Source organism: Dunckerocampus dactyliophorus, chromosome 13 (genome assembly GCF_027744805.1).
Source record: "Dunckerocampus dactyliophorus isolate RoL2022-P2 chromosome 13, RoL_Ddac_1.1, whole genome shotgun sequence".
NCBI lineage: Eukaryota > Metazoa > Chordata > Actinopteri > Syngnathiformes > Syngnathidae > Dunckerocampus > Dunckerocampus dactyliophorus.
Genome location: NC_072831.1, coordinates 8,408,505 through 8,426,485, shown reverse-complemented (window position 1 = coordinate 8,426,485; position 17,981 = coordinate 8,408,505). Strand labels below are relative to the sequence as shown.

Genomic DNA, 17,981 nt, shown 5'->3' with positions numbered 1-17,981 from the left:
ACACCTGTGGGCTGGGGACTGGGGGAGGGAAGGTAGGGGGCGGCGCTTTAGCCGGGTATGCTCACCTTGAGCCCTCAAGTCTCCCGTTTCTCTCAAACTCGGTGGAGACTCTGAGGCGTGTGAGAAGATGAGACCACGAAGGAAGAGAAAAAGAAGAAGAGGATGTGGATTGTGCACTATCAACATGTTCAACCACACAACAACAACAAAGCTACACCTGAGGGGGAGCCATCAAACACTGACCCCCGGTGAAGAACCATGAGAGCAACAGAGATAAATGCCGACACAAACAAGCCTCCAGCAGAGCGGGATGGAAGCGCAGCTCGCCGAGTCACATGACACCCCGACGACGACCTCGTTTTTGTTTAGTTGGGCTAAACACTCCAGCAGAACTCAGCCCTTTGGTACATTAAAAGGTACAAAGAAACATGTCTTCTACTCCAGATGACTCCCAGCATGCACTGCAGCATGAAGGGGGCGGGGGAGGAAATGTGGAGGTGGGAAGTCAAGACGGAGAAAGAAGTAGACAACCAGTCCATAGTTTGGACCTTAAAAGACTCTAGAACTTCCTCCTGCGGTCTACATGGTGATAGTAGAGTAGATTGAGAGACGAGAAGTGACAGGGACAGAGGACCATGATGGAGGATGCGACGTCTGCAACTGAAGCAAAAATATGACAAGAGGAGAAGGATGATGATGATGATGACAATGAGAAGGAAGAAAGGAAAGACAGAGGCTGGAGGCCAAAGAGGACTTACTAAGGCTCTTTCCTCCCTGGGCGGAAGAGACGGCCGGCCCACTTTTGGCCGTCTGCCGCTTGGCCGGGTCAATAGTGACCCTAGCGGAGAGGGAGAGCAGCCAGAGGTTAAAGGGCACACAGAGGTCAAGAGGACAAAACACACGCACTGTGAGGAGGATGGAGGAGGATGTCCTGGGAGGAGGTCAAGTGGTTAAGCAGCAGGATGTGATGAAGAAAAGTGAAAGATCATCAAACAAAGAGTCCTCCTTTCATGGAGCTCATTGCAATCAAAGATGAACCCACATCAGCCAGGAAGTCACATGATTAGGCCCGTCACGATAACAAATTTTGCTGGACAATAGTTGTCCTACAAATGATTGTCGATAATCGATACTATTGACAACATTTTTGGAGGCCATTTTTTCCCCCCATTCATTTTAAGGCATAATGAGTACATCGTATCAAAAGCAATAACATTTCATTTCTCAAGAGTATTTAACATTGTAATTGGAATGTCAAGAGCTCTTCAATAAATTAAACAAACAGCATAAATTAAACCAACCAAAAAACAAACAAACAAAAAACCTCAAGAAAATAAAAAATAAATCGGCTAAAGGAATCTTTGGTTCAAGGAGTAGGACGAGGGGGCCGACGACGAAAGGAGCAATATGATTTACAAAAACGCCACAGCCGAACGGTGCCAAGACGAAGAACGGTCAGAGGAGTGAATACGCAAGAGTCACTTAATTCCTTGTGTCCAACCTGGTAGATTGATCATTAGAATCCAAACGAAATTTGAACTCTGAGAGTGGTTAAACAAGGGAGAAATGTGAGAAAATGTTATTGCCCATCTGAGAAAAGTGTATAAAAGAAAAAGTATATTGCGAGCTATTTTGGGAACCTATCCCCCGCGCTAAACGAGGGAACACTATAAACCGTACTTTCAAGCCAAATGCTTCTTGTAAAGCGGTCATCAGTGAAATGAACACCGCAAAAGAAAAAAAGCAAAAAAAAAGAAAAGAAGTCAATGTGGGCTTCCATCTGTCTCTCGTTTTCTGCACTTTGTCATTTTTGTCTTAAACCTTCCTCTTTTGTTTATTCGGCTTCAGCTGAGAGGTGTTTACCCCGATGACGTCACTTCCTGAACGAGACTGAACAGCGAGAGATAGATCGTCATGGGTGGCGCCATGATCTATAAATGTAATTTTTTCCCAATTTACCATTTGCTTTCAAAAATCGAGCAAAGTAGAACATAATTACAAACAATATATAACATATTTAAGCAAAGCTGATGAATCATGTCAGGGACCAAATAACAAATAACAATAATGTATGTTATTGCAGTGGAACCTCTAAGGTATAACTACCCCTTCTGAGACACTGGTCCATTTGTTTGGATTTGGAACATGGGAAATAACTTAAATAGTAATCTCTAATGTTATGTACGTGGCCCACGCTGGAAAAAGGTTTGGACACCCCTGCTGTACAGGCAATGCTTTAAGTCACATTAAGTGCCATACAAGTGTAAAAAGCAGTGAAGCAGCATTAAAGGGGATGTATGCAGCAAATTCCTCCAGCTGCCTAGAGGGCGCTAACGTTCAAACGCATGAATAGCATCATATCCCGCCTCTTAGTACCCCAGATGTACCACACACGCGTTAGATTACGTTAGGAGCTGAAGCTTAACTATCATTGAATGGATAGTCTATTAGTCACATAGTGACTCCAACCTGCGTGACTCGGACATGTATGCCAATCATTTTATTCAGGCTGAACTTTTTTTTTTTTTGTGTACAAAGTTTAGCTTCGAATTGTGACCCAGACATTTATTTGTTCAATCTGTTCTTTTAAATCACTATTGGTAACATATGCTAGCCAGTAGTAGTGTTCTTAGATTTTTTGGTTTAAAAAAAAATGGACCATAATTTGCATATAGTCCCTTTAATAGCATCAAATGTTATTTTTGCTAACAAGTGAGTTCGCATTTGGGAACACTGGAGTCTCACAGCTTTGAATCCGAGTCCGCGTAGTTCATGCAACTTCCCGTCTTGTTGATGCTCAAAAAGAGGTCATCCTTTCAAGCTCTCTGAACTGAATTTGCTCGATGACAAATTTTATGACCTTCGGAGGTCCCACGTACTTTGAAGGGGTCTTAAAAAGTTGCGTTTCTGGTTGTGTTCACTGTGTCGCTGTAATTAAACTTTCACGCAAACATGAGGACACAAACACACACACACAAAACAAAAGGAGAGGTGAAAGACAGGACAGATCTCCACTAGGCCACCAGGGGGCAGAACGAGGTGACACTGCCAAGGTCGCAGAGAGCAGTTGAAATAAATCCGTTTTTATTCAAATGAATAATTACGTTAAACGATCACATTATCTGAAGTGGTCTGCAGGATTCAATCAACTCTCTTCTTGCTCTAACAAACTAAACGTCAGGACGGACCCACAGGTCTTTTCAGAAACACTCACAATGTCTGCAGCAGAGTGTAACGCAAACTATCACCATGGCAACACACAGCTACCACAGTCCTGCACAAGCTGCTCAAAGCTCTCCACCTCGTCAGGGTGATAAGTCTCCTCCGGCCAGTGTAAAGAATGCTTAATGACAGGACATGATGCAAGATCAAAGTTTTGATCACACGTGCAAGAGTGGTCAGTCGTTAAGGTGACATTTAATAAGAAGAAACAAACCATGGCAGCACCCCTGCATGCACGAGCACGTGATTAGTGGCAAAGTGCTCGCTGATTGTGCGCAACGACTCACAATCAGACCCGACGTAGACACTCGCGCACACACACACACTGAAGGGTATTGAACATTTTTGGTTGGACTGAATCCTCCACAACACTTGTTTGCCGTCCCTCAGAGTTTGATTAGAAAAGTCTTACAGTAAACCAAAAACAAACATGGATGACACACCACACACTGGGTAGAACTGTCCATGAAATTCTCTGTAAGACGGCAAATAAGCAAACTTGTCACACAAGTGAGTATAAAACGAGTATAGTGTAGTGTCATGTAGTGTGTGTATGTATGGAAGGAGGTCGTGTAGCAGCTCGGCGGCGTGTTAGTGGCGTGCCAGCAGAGCGACAGGCAGTCCTACCTTTTGGTAAACCTGAACGACATGTTTCTACAACAGAACCAGACAGAGACACAAGTGAAAATGGAGGGGGAAGGATGGGGGAAAGACGAGGACAACCTGCATGAGCGTACACAAAATGGGGCGATTGAAAATCATTGACTGTGACGGTGAAAGACTCGAGTGCGTCAGTGAGGACTGCTGCTGACCTGGCTGCTGCTTCTGAAACCTTTTGTCACAGACAAAAATGTGGTGATGCTGTTGAACTTGAGCTTCTGATGGGAAACGATGCACATTTGGACCATGCATCATCAGCACGCGTGTGACAAAGCAAAATGGTGACGACAACGCAGTGGAACCTCTCGAGTCGAGTGCACATGAGGTTTTTAAAATACAATTAACTGTGCATCACTTCTTTTTACACTTGTGTGACAGTTAAGAATGTTAAAGGCGTACTCACACTAGGCCATTGATACTGTGATACTCTCCTCTCATGGCCCCCGCCGGCCTACGCTCACACTGAGCATTCCTGCTACAGCTTGTTTGCTTGTCTTATCACTTCCATTCTGCTGCAATACTGCAATTTTCCGGACTTCGTGGATTATATCCACTATTTTGTAGTGGTTTTGGTTCTTTCAGACCTGTCAACCTTGAAGAAATTTCATGAGTACGGTACCCACACCCACAAATCTTTGTGTTATTATTAGTTATTAATATCAACATAACTTTTTCTTGTTACATTATGCATATTGCTCTATTTTTCCCCATTTTTGCTGTATTTGAATTTCAATTTGATCCAACAAAGCGCCGTGGGCCAATAATCGAGCCACGGCCCCTGGCTGCACTTTGGACACCCACGGGTTGGGCGCGTGACGTGACATCAACTCTGTGAGCAACCACAACGTCTCTCGTTGACTACTTAGCTTGTTGTTCCCACATGGGGAGTGAACGATGGTAATTAAAAAGAGAGAAGGGGAGTGGAACTAAATGCATTACAACACTCATTTTTATTGCAAATGTTGGTCCGAAATTGGAGGAGAAGGCATTCTTGGATGTGCATGTCCGCCCTCTGAACAAGTTGTATACACACAGGAAATAATGTTCTACAAGTTGACCAATCACAGCCTTAACAGCTCGCATCGCATTGTACACGTCACACCACGTGCAGGGACTGGACTACAAACTGAAACCGGCGAAATGCAACGAAATGCATACCCGGAGAGCGGTGAGGTGTATTCAATGGGCAACATGCGTGCCGTGCACCAAAGAAAGAGTACATGATAGCAGGTCTATTATTGCTTTTGTGCAAGTGGGCTGCTGTCATTGAGAGGGGCGATCACATGAGTAAAATGTCTTTATTACGCACAAGAATGTACAGTAGACGTGGGTGAGCCAGCGTGCTGTGGGCTTCTCTTAGATGAGTCTTTGCATTTTATTAATATTATGAATGGCGTTGGTTATCCTTGGTCGACAATCGCATTCCAGTCATTCTATGGCTCCGCTACATTGCATGCATGCATGACCGTGTGCATGGAATCGGAACAGGCACTGGCCCACTTCTTATAATTGTGCTGAAGGGTGTGGATCAGTGCGCTCCCACTAGCCAAATGTTTCGTACTTAAGGTGTGAAGTGGGCCCAGGCACGGCCTAGGGAGTGACCTAGCTAGAGTATGCCCTTCAAATGTTACTTAAAACACTACCTGGTTTTATGATGGCCACAGCTTTACCCTGGAAAGAACTATTGTCATTATTCCTAATTGGGAAAAAATGTTGGAAATTTGCTCAATCAGCACCCCTAAACGGATTGTGTTGGACCTTGGAGGTTCCACTGCATGCCAGATGCATACGGAAGCCAATCTAAGGTTGATTTTGTAAAGCTCAAGCAGCGAGTGTAGGACAAGAAGCTCAAGATCTGCTTGTAACAAGTAACATCACATGACTTGTTCCATCAGAGGAAAGCTAAGCACTTACAAGATGGTGCAGCTCTAATTCTGGAGCAGGTTTGTCTTTTCTTGGCAGCAACCAGGCAGCGACTGGTGACCCAATTAGAGAACAAATCCCACAGGACAGGACAGCCAGTGTTCCCCAAACATTGAACCCATCATTCTAAAAGGCCGTGTGATGATTGACTTTTATTGGCCGAGGCTATTCCTCATCTCATCAGCGAGGCACGGACGCTAACAAACACGTACTAAACCCCGACCCCTCGCCTACCTGCGGGTCAGCTTGGAGGTGAGCTTGGAGAACAGGTTACTGGTGCCACGGCTGCGCGTCTGGGAGAGCGGCGAGGCGTCGTGCGAAAGGGTGGGCGAGGCTGGCGGCCCATTGTACGTAGCGGTTCGGCGGTCCCTCAGCTGGCCGCCGTGGAAGGTGCTGCGGCTGGCGGTGCCCCGCGGGAAGCGCAGCCGATCGGGCGTGGTGGCGTTGGAGATGCTGTGGGTGGACGCCACCGGGTTCCTCTGGCCCCCCGGCGACACGGCCACACTACCGATCGGAATGAAGACAGGAAGTCAGCGTCCATTTGAAAAGCAGAAAACCAAAGTGGCAAACTTTGCTGGTTGACTGTGACGAGATGCTATCCCTACATGGAATTTGCATGAATGTAGCAGGTTAAAAAGGAGCAGGGCAGGAAATTAAAGAACCAATTGAATTCAAATGATGTTAACCATCATGGTGTGTAAATGTAGCTAATAAATACATTTTAATCCATTGAGGCCTTCTAGAAGTCACCCAGGGAAGGATACATGATGATAGATTTAGATGGAGGGTTTGGTTGTAATAGAACCGACCACCTCCCTTGCCCTCCTAGTTGTGACTCCTGATGCAAGCACAGCTGCTTTACTGGGTTAGTTGTATAGTTAGTTGTGTTAATTTAGCTGACTCCTGAGCAGGAAGCATCCCAAATTTAGAGATGAAATCTTTGAATCACAGGTAAGGATGGTGAAAGTGTACAGGTCACATTCCGCCCTGGACGTCAAGCTCAAGGTGCACGAGTGACGCTGACCATTCATCATCTTGAATGGAGGAAGACAATGGGGGAGGTCAGACAGGGCAGATAAATGGCAAATGGAGGAAAGACGAGGAGCAGAGTGGTGTTTGGGGATGATGAGGGAAAATTTAAATATCATCAAAGCACATTTCAACACCTTGTGTAGTGTCATGTGGATGAATATTTCTCTCATCACCATCAGTGTCTCAACATGCTCCAAACAGCCAATCAGAAGCTGTGGGTCCTGCTAGAGGGGGCGGGGCCAGATGTGCATTTGCACCAGTAGATGAACTAGCTGGTTACTCCTTTAGGTGGGATTTCCTTTACATTTTAGAGGCAAAAGGCACAACCTTAATAATATATTTATTTGGTGCGAAAGTGATGCATCATTAAAGCGTGTCGACTGACGAGACACTAGAGCAGAAAGCTGCAGGTTTAGTCGGCCTGTGACAGCATGAGGCTGGCTGCGTGTGCGGGTTAGCGAGGACCGAACAAGGGGGCGGAGACACGAGGAGACAGACGGGTGCAGGTGGATGGGGTTGTCAGGACCCCTGCCATCTTACTTGGGCGAGCAGTAGTCCAAAGCGTAGTAGGAGTGGGGCAGCGTGGCCCAGCCTGCCTGGCAAGCGTACAAGGGGCTGGCCGTTTGATATCTCAGCCGCACCGAGCCGGACGAGGCGCCGAGCGCGGCGGCCGCAAGGGAGGGGGAGGGGCTAGCGGCGCGAGCCATCTCGGTCATGCTGGCCATGCCACAGTAACCCCCGCCCCCACCCCACAAACACACAGGCAGAAATGAAAAATAAGATTGTGAGAAGAGGGGAAAGTAAATGCGAGAAGACGGAGTATCCTGGCGGAAGATCCTGGCTGATCTGATCTGGGTGCTAGAAAGCATTTGGACCACAGTGTATGACTCAAAGTGAATGATGGCCATATAAAGTCACTCACAAACCAAATCATCATCAAACCTCCAGCTCTCACCTGTTCTCCTTCCCGTTGGGAATGACAGAAAGGCGGTCAGTGTTGTTCCTGTCGCTGCACACGTACGTGTTCCTCCGGGTCATCCCTGCGGATGTGGTGTTATTCTGCAGGCCAACAGCACATAAGTCACGAAAAAAGTGCTTTCACGCTATGGCTACATCTACTTTACTTGTAATTGCAAGAACAAACATGGAAACATCAGGATAACGCGTTCATTTAGTGTCACTAAAAGTGTAAGGTGAACAGTTGTCATGCAAATACTCACACTCTGGCTGGTGGCGGCACCTTTCCTGCGGTCAGGGATGTCGGCTTTGTTGGGGTTGTTGGCGTTGCCCAGCAGCGGGCTGGACGGCGGAGCGCCACGGCTCCCCGGGGTGCCGGGTTTGCGAAGCTGGACGCCGCCTTCGTCCTTCCCACTGTTGTCGGCAGCAGTGGTCTGACTGCGCTTTGGATGGGCCATACCTGGAGGGACGTTCTGGCCCACTACAGGTAGACAAAATGATGCAATGTCCAGATGTTCTGGTAAAGAATTTTGAGACTGTTCTTCATGAGTGTCCCTCCTGACCTTGTTCACTGTAACGTCTCTGCTTGTGGTTGGACGAGACGCTCCTCTGGACTTTGAGGTGAGAGGGCGACTGACCGTTGAGCTCGCTGTTGGGTCTGGGCTTGGCCAGGGACAAGTTGCTGCTGGAGGCCGAGTCGCTGGGTTCCAGCTGAGGGGCAGACAGACAGACAAACCAAGGGTCAGAAAATCTACCAAAGCAAACTGTTAAGTTTGAGTAGTCTCTACCTCTGATGCCTTCCTGCCCAGCAGCAGGTAGGTCGCCGTGATCTCGTCGTACTTCATCTTGGCTAGAGAGTCCTGGATCTCATCCAGGTTGTAGCCCATCCCCACCATCACATCTGGACACACACACACACAAACAAACATGTACACACGCACGTTAGCCTTCAAAGAAACCATTAAAAAAACAACGTCACAGTAGATATTTGTCGAGAGCAAAAAGGAGCCCCTACGTGGTCAATAAAAAAAAAAAAAAAAAAAATACTGATTATAAACATGAATGCGCGCGTTTAATGAGGACCCCTCCCCCTCGACACTTTCACAGCAGATACGATTGGACACCAGGAGCGCTCACATGTGCAGACACTCGACTGGCTCCACTGCGTCACCTCCCCCACCGGTGAGCCGGTAGCAGCACAGCAGGTGAAGCGGAGCGCGTGTTTCCCGTTTCTGTGCACTTGTGGGGACCGAAGCCATATTGTGTGATCATTGTTTCCCCTAAAGACCTCAGCTTATAGCATTTTCTTCATGTCTCATGTCGCATTAACAGAAGAACATATTCATGAACGTGCTCAATAATAGTTTTAAAGGCTATTCGGATCTCACAAGCTTAGATATCTATTTTATGCATTTATTTGATCAGTTTTTAGGCTGTGCTTCCTTTATCAGTCAAAACGTAAAATAAAATTCCAAAACAAATGATTCTGGAGAGACATTTCTTATGTCTTGTGCGTGAAGGCAAATCAGATGTTTAGTTTTGTTGTCTGTGAAGGCCTACATGCATTATTTAGAGGTGAGGGATTCCTCCACACGATGGAGCTGCCCCCCCACCCCCCTTCTCCCAGCAACTGTTATGTAAGACACCCCCCGCCCCACCCCACATTAAGCCTTCATCCAGGACACGATGGGGAGGCTTCTCTGCCTCTCTTTGGCAAGAGCTTGTGTTTACTTATTCATTATCACGTTTCATCTTCAGCTCCGCAATAACGAGAGCGCCTCGGTGAAGCCTCACGCAACCTCTCCCCGTGGCCCGCCTGTATGTGTACGCCGCCAGCAGAGCGGGAACGTCTTTGTGTTGCCTTGTGGATTACACAAGAATCTCAAAAGGAAGATAACACAGCGCCATCCTTTCCCAGCGTTACAAACCATGCACACTGGCAAAACAAGGACAATTCCCCATAAAAAGATTAAATGAATGTTTGCATGGTCAACTTCCGTCAGGTGGCAACATGCACTGGCTGCTTGAACACGTGATGCCAAGGACATGCCGAGGACGGCGTGCAGCTTCTTCAACACATGCGCACACACACACATTAGGGGAAAAGTAACCCCTTTGCAGCACATATGAGCAATACCACAAAGTGTTTAATTTACCTATTCTCTTCTGATCAGTGATGTCCAGCTCAGGTTCAACATAAGGCTTGAGCTCGTCTTCTTCGAATCCTGCATTGATCCATCGATCCTTCATGATTTGCTAAAAAGAAAAAAAGTTAACGTGACAAAATAATAGTGAAAAAAATATTTTTCCAGCATTTACACAAATACAAAAACCTATTTTGAAGTGGATGGACTCTCACAGTCCACGTTGTCCTGCATGCATTTGCATCTTTGTTTTCATTTGCTGCTGATCAATGTCTCTGCGAGCAGTTAATCAGGAGAGCAGCTAATTATCATCGATCATTCTCTGATATGATCCATGACTGCCACAGGCCATCCGAGGCCGACGGCAGCATTTGTGTGTGTTGTTTATTTGTCTCAATTGCCACGTTTCTTTGCGCACAATACTGCAGTTAAGGTTCATATTGTCTTTAAGACTATATGTGTTTGCATCCACAAGCAGAATAAGAATAAGAATACAGTATTCCGTTTACATGTTAGTATATTCCCAATATTGTTGGTAATAAAGTCATGACATAAAAAAAAATGTTTTTCCCAGCCAAAAAGCTGGATCTCCAAGGCACGATGCTTGCCTTGTTACATTGTTGATTCAGCAGTGTTGCGTATGGACAAATCGTCTTGAAGTTTTTCCACGTAGTGGTATAACCGTATTAGTCTTGATACATGCACTCCGTAATACTGTAGTCTACCTTTGCCACCTATGTTCCACGCCATGTCCCACCCAATAAACTCCCACAATCCTTTGTCAAGTGAACAGTACGCATGACGAATAACCATTTTCACATTTACTGTAAGTCTTTGTACGAGTTAATATTGAGGTTGATGCAGGTGTATGAAAGGCGTCCTTATCAATAATGAAGAAGTCCATCCTCAATGTGGACGGGTGAAACTGAGGCCAAATTGTGGCGTAAATTTGACAGCAACCTAAAACACGCTAATCCGGGTGGATGCTAACCACTGCTATACATAATCGTTAATATTATAGCACTTTTGTGCAACAAACTGTACAAAGCTTTAATGGCGTTTCTTTCCTCGCACTCATACAGACAAAAGAAGATAAGATGGCGTCATGGACAATGACTGTGTGTGACGCAAACACAACAGTGAAGGTGTTTCAACATCAGGAAAGAGGAGGAGAGGAGCTTGTGATCCAGAACAGTAAACAGAATTGGACCTCTTGGGTTGCTACTTATGATGACGCAGGTGGGTGGAGGACAGATGCAGAGGCCAGGGGGATTGGATGGTGGTGAGGGGGTGAAGGGATGACATTCTCCAGACGGTGCAGACGGTGTGCTCGTGAGGCGGGGGGTTAAAAAAACTGAAAGGTATATTTACGTTTTCGACGTCCTCCCTCACCTCGAGAGTACCGCGCTTGGCTGGGTTGAGGACCAGGAAGCGCTTGAGGAGGTTCTCGCAATCTGTGGACATGTAGAAGGGGATGCGGTACTTCCCTCGCAACACCCGCTCACGCAGCTCCTGCGGGGGGGGGGGCACAGGCAGGACATTAGCAAGCCAGTCAGACATGTTTAAGGTGACATCAGGTCTCACCTTGAGGTTCTGTCCGTCAAAGGGCAGCGAGCCGCTAACCAGCGTGTAAAGAATGACCCCCAAACTCCAGACGTCCACCTCCGGCCCGTCGTACTTCTTGCCTTGGAAGAGCTCAGGTGCAGCGTACGGCGGTGAGCCACAGAAGGTGTCCAGCTTGTTGCCTAAAGTGAACTCGTTGCTGAAGCCAAAGTCTGCAATCTTTATGTTCATGTCTGCATCCAGGAGAAGGTTCTCAGCCTGTGAATGAGACGGTCAAGGTTATGACAGACAGTACCGACTTTGTGCATTACCGCCACCTACAGGACTGGAGTTGAACAGTAAACCCTGCCTAGTCATCCTTTAATTACACCAGAGAGCAAGTCTCAATGAAAGCGCTTCCATTGAGTTTATTTCTTGGCTTAGCTGTAATTTCTATTTAATTAGGTGTGATTCCATCAGATGTAATGAAACATCTGCTTGTGATCCCATGCTGCCTAGGGCAGAATAATTGGGAAGCTGACGCTGCGTGAGTGAAGGAGTCATCTGTTAAACTGAGGGGACAACAGACATTGGATGCATGCTGGGAAACACAGCGCTCATCCCAGCACTGCTGAGCATAAAGTGTCAGCAAACACATAAGCATTGGTTGAGACACAAGTGAGCGCTCATGTTTCCAGCCTCATGGATCATTCATGGTATTCCATAAGGAAATATGGTGGCTGAAAAGCTCTCTCTTAGGCCACACCCGTATGAGCATCAATATTTCTATAGAGGGATGGCATGCAATGCCCGTGTAGCGGAAGAAATGCTGGTTCTAGATGTTACACGCAAATGCATCCCCAACGTGTGCCTGCTTCACTCTGACCTTTCTAACCAGTGTGAGTCAGACTTAACCAGCCTCAAAAAAAGGACACAATTTTATTATTTTAACTCTTCATTACGCCACAGAGGAAGATAAGGGCTGATACCATCTGAGAGCTTTGCTGGACCTCATTTGTGTGCATGCTTGTTTTGATCATTACCTCAGTCAAAGCTGTCACGGTAATCAACTTCCTCTCTACCGTTTTTCCACATACAGTGGATGCCTGCACACAACTGAACATTCAGATAGTTGGTCAAATTAAAAGAAAAAAAAAAAGTCTCCCAATAGTTGAGATTCCGCAGAAAACATCTCATTCACCATAAGTCAGTGATACCTTATAAACACGTGATAACGCAGGTACAATGTACAGCATACATGTACCACTGTTAAATAGCCCGCAATTTTGACATGTTTATGTCTTTACACTTCACTGATAATGTTCTTTCCACAAGTGTTGGGATTTCCCACTTTGTTCGGCACTCCTTGAATGCACCATACTGTAGTTGTGTGCTGAAACACAAAAGTTTGTTTGGCTACGGAAGCACTAGCTTCGACAGTGAGTTGTGTTAATATACGATTGTATCAGCCTGGATCTTTTTTATAATGGTTAGGTATTTTTCCATGGATGTTCCCAAAAGATTTTGGTGACGTCAATCCATCCCCTATCTGATGAGAACTAAATGTGCTGGGTATATGCAGGCTCAGTAGCTGAAATGTCAAACCAAATTTAATCCGGATAGGACGTGTTCAGACTTTTATACCTGCATCAAACCTCATCAGATCGAGTTGTCATTTGTTGTGCTAATGTAGGATTTTACTATATTTTGTACAAGTCTGGATCTAGATGAAACTTGACCTCTTTTTAGCTCTTCAGATCCTAAAAGGCAGCAGTTCGCTCACTGGTGACAAATGTGCAGGTCTATCTGCTTGATGCCAGTGGCTCAATGAGACAAGCCCTCATGAGGCCACAGGGCATTCTGCTGTGCTGAGGCTGCAGATCATTAGTGACAAAACTGGTTCTTCAGCCTTTGGGGAGATAATCTGCTGGTGATGTGGCACGCATGTGTGTGTACGTGTGTGTGTGTGCGTGCGCACTCACCTTGAGGTCTCTGTGGACGATGTGCTTCTGGTGGCAGTACTGCACCGCCGATACTATCTGCAGGAGGGGGGGGGACAAGCAGTTTTCCTTTTTGCTGAAGGTGACACTTTAAAATTGCCACTGCTTACAATGATTAAAAATGCTATTTTATTTTACACATTGTATGAATTACCCTTTTTTTAATTAACGGCGATCTATTATGCATGTCAGTCCAATTCTTTCGCTTATTTTTTGTGACTCTTGACGAATAGTGGCCTTGTTAACGCGTCATATGACCTTGATTAGAAAAGCCTTATTGGACGATGTGTGACTTAAGTCCGAGACAGATGATGATTTTAGGACCAGTGCCCCAGGAGGAGAGCAGCGTCTGTCTCGGTGCAGAGGTGTGAAACCAGAGCACTGCAGGAGGGGGAAAAGCTGGGTACCTGTCTAAATTTAGCTCTGGCCTCTTTTTCCTTCATTCTTCCATGTGCTACCAGGTAGTCAAAGACCTCTCCTGCAAAAAAACAAAAAACAGAGAAAATGAAGCAGTGAGAAAGAGAGAAGATGGCAGGAAGGCATCTTGCATCGGCAGCTGTTCACCCCATGTGCGTGTTTCGAGGCACTTCGCCGACCGCTTCTTGCACATGGAGCCTCTCCTGCGGGCACAAGCTGCTGCTGTGCGAGACTCTTCCCTCAGCCCACACTTCTGCATACATCCCGGGCTAAATGTGATGAGTGTATGGCCTGTGTAAGCGCACGTGTATGTACTGACAGAAAACTTTGCAAGAAAGGGAAAAATCTGCCCCCCCCCAGAATCCTCAATGCGCTCCCACTCAGCATGCTGACCTGCGAGGGTGTCAGTCGACTTCAGAGGCCGAGAAAGACAACAACTCATCGACATTCTGACTCATCCGCAAAAGATGTTACATGTGTAAAGTACAGGGATGCAGCTTAGACAGATTGTGTATTGTTTTAAACCAGGGGTCACCAAGGTGGTGCCCGCGGGCACCAGGTGGCCCCCCACGACCACATGAGGTGCCCGCAAGCCTGCTTTTCATTCAGGTTTTCAGTTAATAATGAAAGAACAGTAGAAAGAAATGCATTCTGAAATACAAAATGTGAGTTGTGGACACCAGCATTTTGTTAATGTTCTGGTAAAACAAGCATCTTCGCTTTGTTTGGGTTTAAAATAAGCTCTGAAAATAAATGTTACAAAAATGACTAGCTCTTGGCCATTTTCATTTTGTAAAAGTAGCTCTCAAGGAAAAACGTTGGTGACCCCTGTTTTAAACAATAAGTTGGGATGTAACGTTACGCTGCAACCGCAGTTCAGTACATACCTGGGTTTGAAGGTCACGGCTCGGTTCATTTTGGGTATAATACTGAACATATGCAATACACAAAAACTGCTTATCTGTACTTAAACAGCTTTAATGATTTTTAAAACAAATCATTAAATAGTGCCAACTGCTAGCAGGTAACACTGTAATCAAGAAAATTGCCAAATAAATAATTAAAATTTATAAATATGAACTAATACACTATTCACAAAAGGTTATGGATACTTGGCTTTTGGGTGACATCTGAGAATGAAGACAAAATGCACTATAACCTGTCCAGGTGAACCTAATTTGTCCTTCTCTCAACTTTTGAATGCACATGTCCAACTGTTCAATGTTTTTGAACAGAAACTCTAACAATGAGCTGAACGACAAAAATCCCAAACAGGTGACAGGTGTGTGTGATCCATGAAGGAAGCAATAAATGTCCTGGTTCTCGTCTTCATGTTGTTCACATTTTGACATCATGAGACCAAGACCACGCCTCACAATTGATCTACAATAACTCACCATGGCCACACCTTGGTCTCACATCATTGCGACCTTCTTCTTGTGTGTGTGTGTGTGTGTATATATATATATATAAGTAGAGCTGCAACTATTCATCTGCACTTCAGGAAAGGAACTACACTAAAAGTAAAATAATCAGCACCCTGTGAAAAGAAACACTGTAAAACAAAGGTGCGGCCTATAGGGGCCATTTTTGGCGAGTAGATTTTTCTTTGACAGCTTATTCTAAAAATAAAAGTAAATAATGAGATATATTATTAGATATTACACTAATTTCCTTTGTCACCTATAACACACAACATTTGCAGTGATGAAAACTTTGCATCGGCCTGTTGTGATGAAGAGGGAGCTGAGCTGAAAGGCAAAGCTCTCAATTTACCAGTCGAGCTACGCTCCTAGTCTTACCTATGGTCATTAGCTTTGGGCTGTGACCAAAAGGCCAAGATCACGGGTACAATCATCCAAAATGAGTTTTCTTCGTAGGGTGGCCGGGCTTTTCCTTAGAGATAAGGTGAGAAACACTGTCATCCGGGATAAGCTCGGAGTAGAACCGCTGCTCCTCCGTATTGAGAGAAGCCAGATGAGGTGGCTTGGGAATCTGGTCAGGACGCCTCCTGGACGCCTCCCTGGGGAAGTGTTCAGGGCACACCCGACTGGAAGGCGGCCTCTGGGAAGACCCAGGACACGTTAGAGAGGCTATATCTCCCAACTGGCCTGGGATCCACCGGGAAGAGCCGGACGAAGGAGCCGGGCAGAGGGGAGTCTGAGCATGACATCGAATAAGCGGAAGAAGATGGATGGATGGATAGATGGACTTGGACCACAAAGCTTAGATAGCTTATAGTACAATGTACTGACCTACACTGGATTGCTTTTGGCATCTTTAATGTACACATTAAAGTGGCCCCCCGCATTCTTACATTTTTCTGTATGCTGTATCAATATTTGAAAGAATATTATTGGCGAATTACTGCAAATGTATTTTAATACTTCATTTTAAAAACTGTTAAAAAAATAATAAAATTGGGGAGGAAAAAAAAAGTACCAAAACCAGAGCACAAAAACTGAGGTACGAACTGTACCGTGGGCTACCTGTACCGTTTTAGCCCTCGTATGTTATGTATACAGTAGTTACTTTCCTTTTGTGCACTGCAGGAACCTGCTGAAAATCAACATCCACTGAGCAGGCCACATTTGTTTAATAAACAAAATAAGAATAAAAAAACAATTTTAATGTGAGGCTTCAAACAGGATGTTCTCAGAGTGCCACACAGTTTTGTCAGCAGGTTGCAGTAGAGCTGTGATTCTCAACTTGTGGGTCGCCCGTCTTGTAAAAGTGTAATGACTCGATGTCCATGAATGCACCTCGCGTCGGTGCCTTTTTTTTTTTTACGCCGCCACAAGGTGCATGCCATGTTTATGGACGACTTGACCAGGCTTGAGCAGGACGTGAAGGACATTGACTGAGAACTAAACGTATCGTCTGTCCAACGCAAAGCTAAATCGCCTTTATATCTGCTGGAGAAGAGCGCACTATAAACAGCTCATGCTGTGTTGCGTCTGAGTTTCCTGCCCAGTTTGATCTATTCATGCCCAGTTTGATCTATCCCAGGCAGAGTTGTGGTCTCCAGAAGAAATGGAACTCCTATTGTTATTAAACTAACCTGCTGAGTTAATCAGAAAAAAAATATATATCTGTATATTTAAATATTTTTTGAATTGTACTTTGTTTATCTCAGGAGTTCAAAATCAGCGCAACTGGACTAGCTTCATTTTCTTAAAAAATGTTTCACCTATCATCCAAGTGCAAGTCCAGGAGCTGTCATTCAACTAATCGGATGTACCATGGACTGAAAACCTTTACACACACACACACACTTTTTGATCAAATAATTTTTGAATTTGTGGATAAAAATGTATTCTGGGCAGGGTATAATGCTTGCAACGCGTTAGAAAGTTACCGCCCTCTAGGCAGCCGCGTAATTGTTGCAAACAGGCCCTTTAAATATAAGGTATTTTAACATTTTTAGTTTGAAAAATTTACACAATTTGGGTCGCCACTTTTCCTTGAGGGGTGATTGTGGGTCCCGCAGCCAAACCAGATGAGAACCACTACAGTAGACACGATACCAACATTGCAGCATATCGTATACCGACCGATACACATATCGATCCGATACCATCAGAAAGCACACAATTATTTTGCTTATTTGTTGTGTGGAATGTATCAAGTGATGTTACTCAAAAACAGTAAGCAAAAGTAGGTATGGAAAAAAACTGATCCATATACTTCTTTATTCATCTGGGGTATGGTTTTAGCCACAATGTAGTGGCTACTTGGCACAATGTCTTATGGCTCAAGGTGCTCCAAGCGTTTAAACCCAAAATTAGTCACCTCCGACAGGTGCTGGCTCATTTCTATAATGGCTAATGACTTTTTGCCGCCCTGCGAGTCTCACGCTTCGGAAAGGTTTCGAATAGCGTTGGATGTTTGAGGGAGCCATGGTGTTGCGGAAATCCTCATGCCATTTTTGGTGATGCTGCTCCAAATGTGTAGTAAGGTTGGACGGATTAAATTTCCCCGGTCCCGTGTCACCACGGGAAACTTGTCCATTCCATGTTTTGCACTCCGCTGCAACGTCTTCTTTTGGATTTTAACAAAAAATACTGCCACACGGCCAACATCA

At 45.4% G+C, this 17,981-nt stretch overlaps 1 protein-coding gene across 23 annotated transcripts in view; it reads right to left on the bottom strand.

Annotated features, from left to right (window-relative positions):
* mark3a (MAP/microtubule affinity-regulating kinase 3a) overlaps positions 1–17,981 on the bottom strand; it is a 41,417-nt gene that overhangs the window by 2,976 nt on the left and 20,460 nt on the right. For 2 of the 23 annotated variants that reach the window (XM_054795522.1, XM_054795523.1), the window contains 12 exons: positions 13,888–13,958; positions 13,463–13,519; positions 11,523–11,759; positions 11,310–11,450; positions 9,951–10,050; positions 8,583–8,695; positions 8,358–8,505; positions 8,058–8,275; positions 7,793–7,896; positions 7,378–7,554; positions 6,040–6,309; positions 66–110 (listed from right to left, as the gene is read on the bottom strand). In XM_054795522.1, coding sequence (XP_054651497.1) covers positions 66–110; positions 6,040–6,309; positions 7,378–7,554; positions 7,793–7,896; positions 8,058–8,275; positions 8,358–8,505; positions 8,583–8,695; positions 9,951–10,050; positions 11,310–11,450; positions 11,523–11,759; positions 13,463–13,519; positions 13,888–13,958 — 1,681 coding nt within the window. Of the gene's footprint in view, positions 1–65; positions 932–3,849; positions 3,877–6,039; positions 6,310–7,377; positions 7,555–7,792; positions 7,897–8,057; positions 8,276–8,357; positions 8,506–8,582; positions 8,696–9,950; positions 10,051–11,309; positions 11,451–11,522; positions 11,760–13,462; positions 13,520–13,887; positions 13,959–17,981 lie in introns of all 23 variants that reach the window. The other 21 variants (XM_054795530.1, XR_008573325.1, XR_008573326.1 and 18 more) reach the window with 21 other exon arrangements.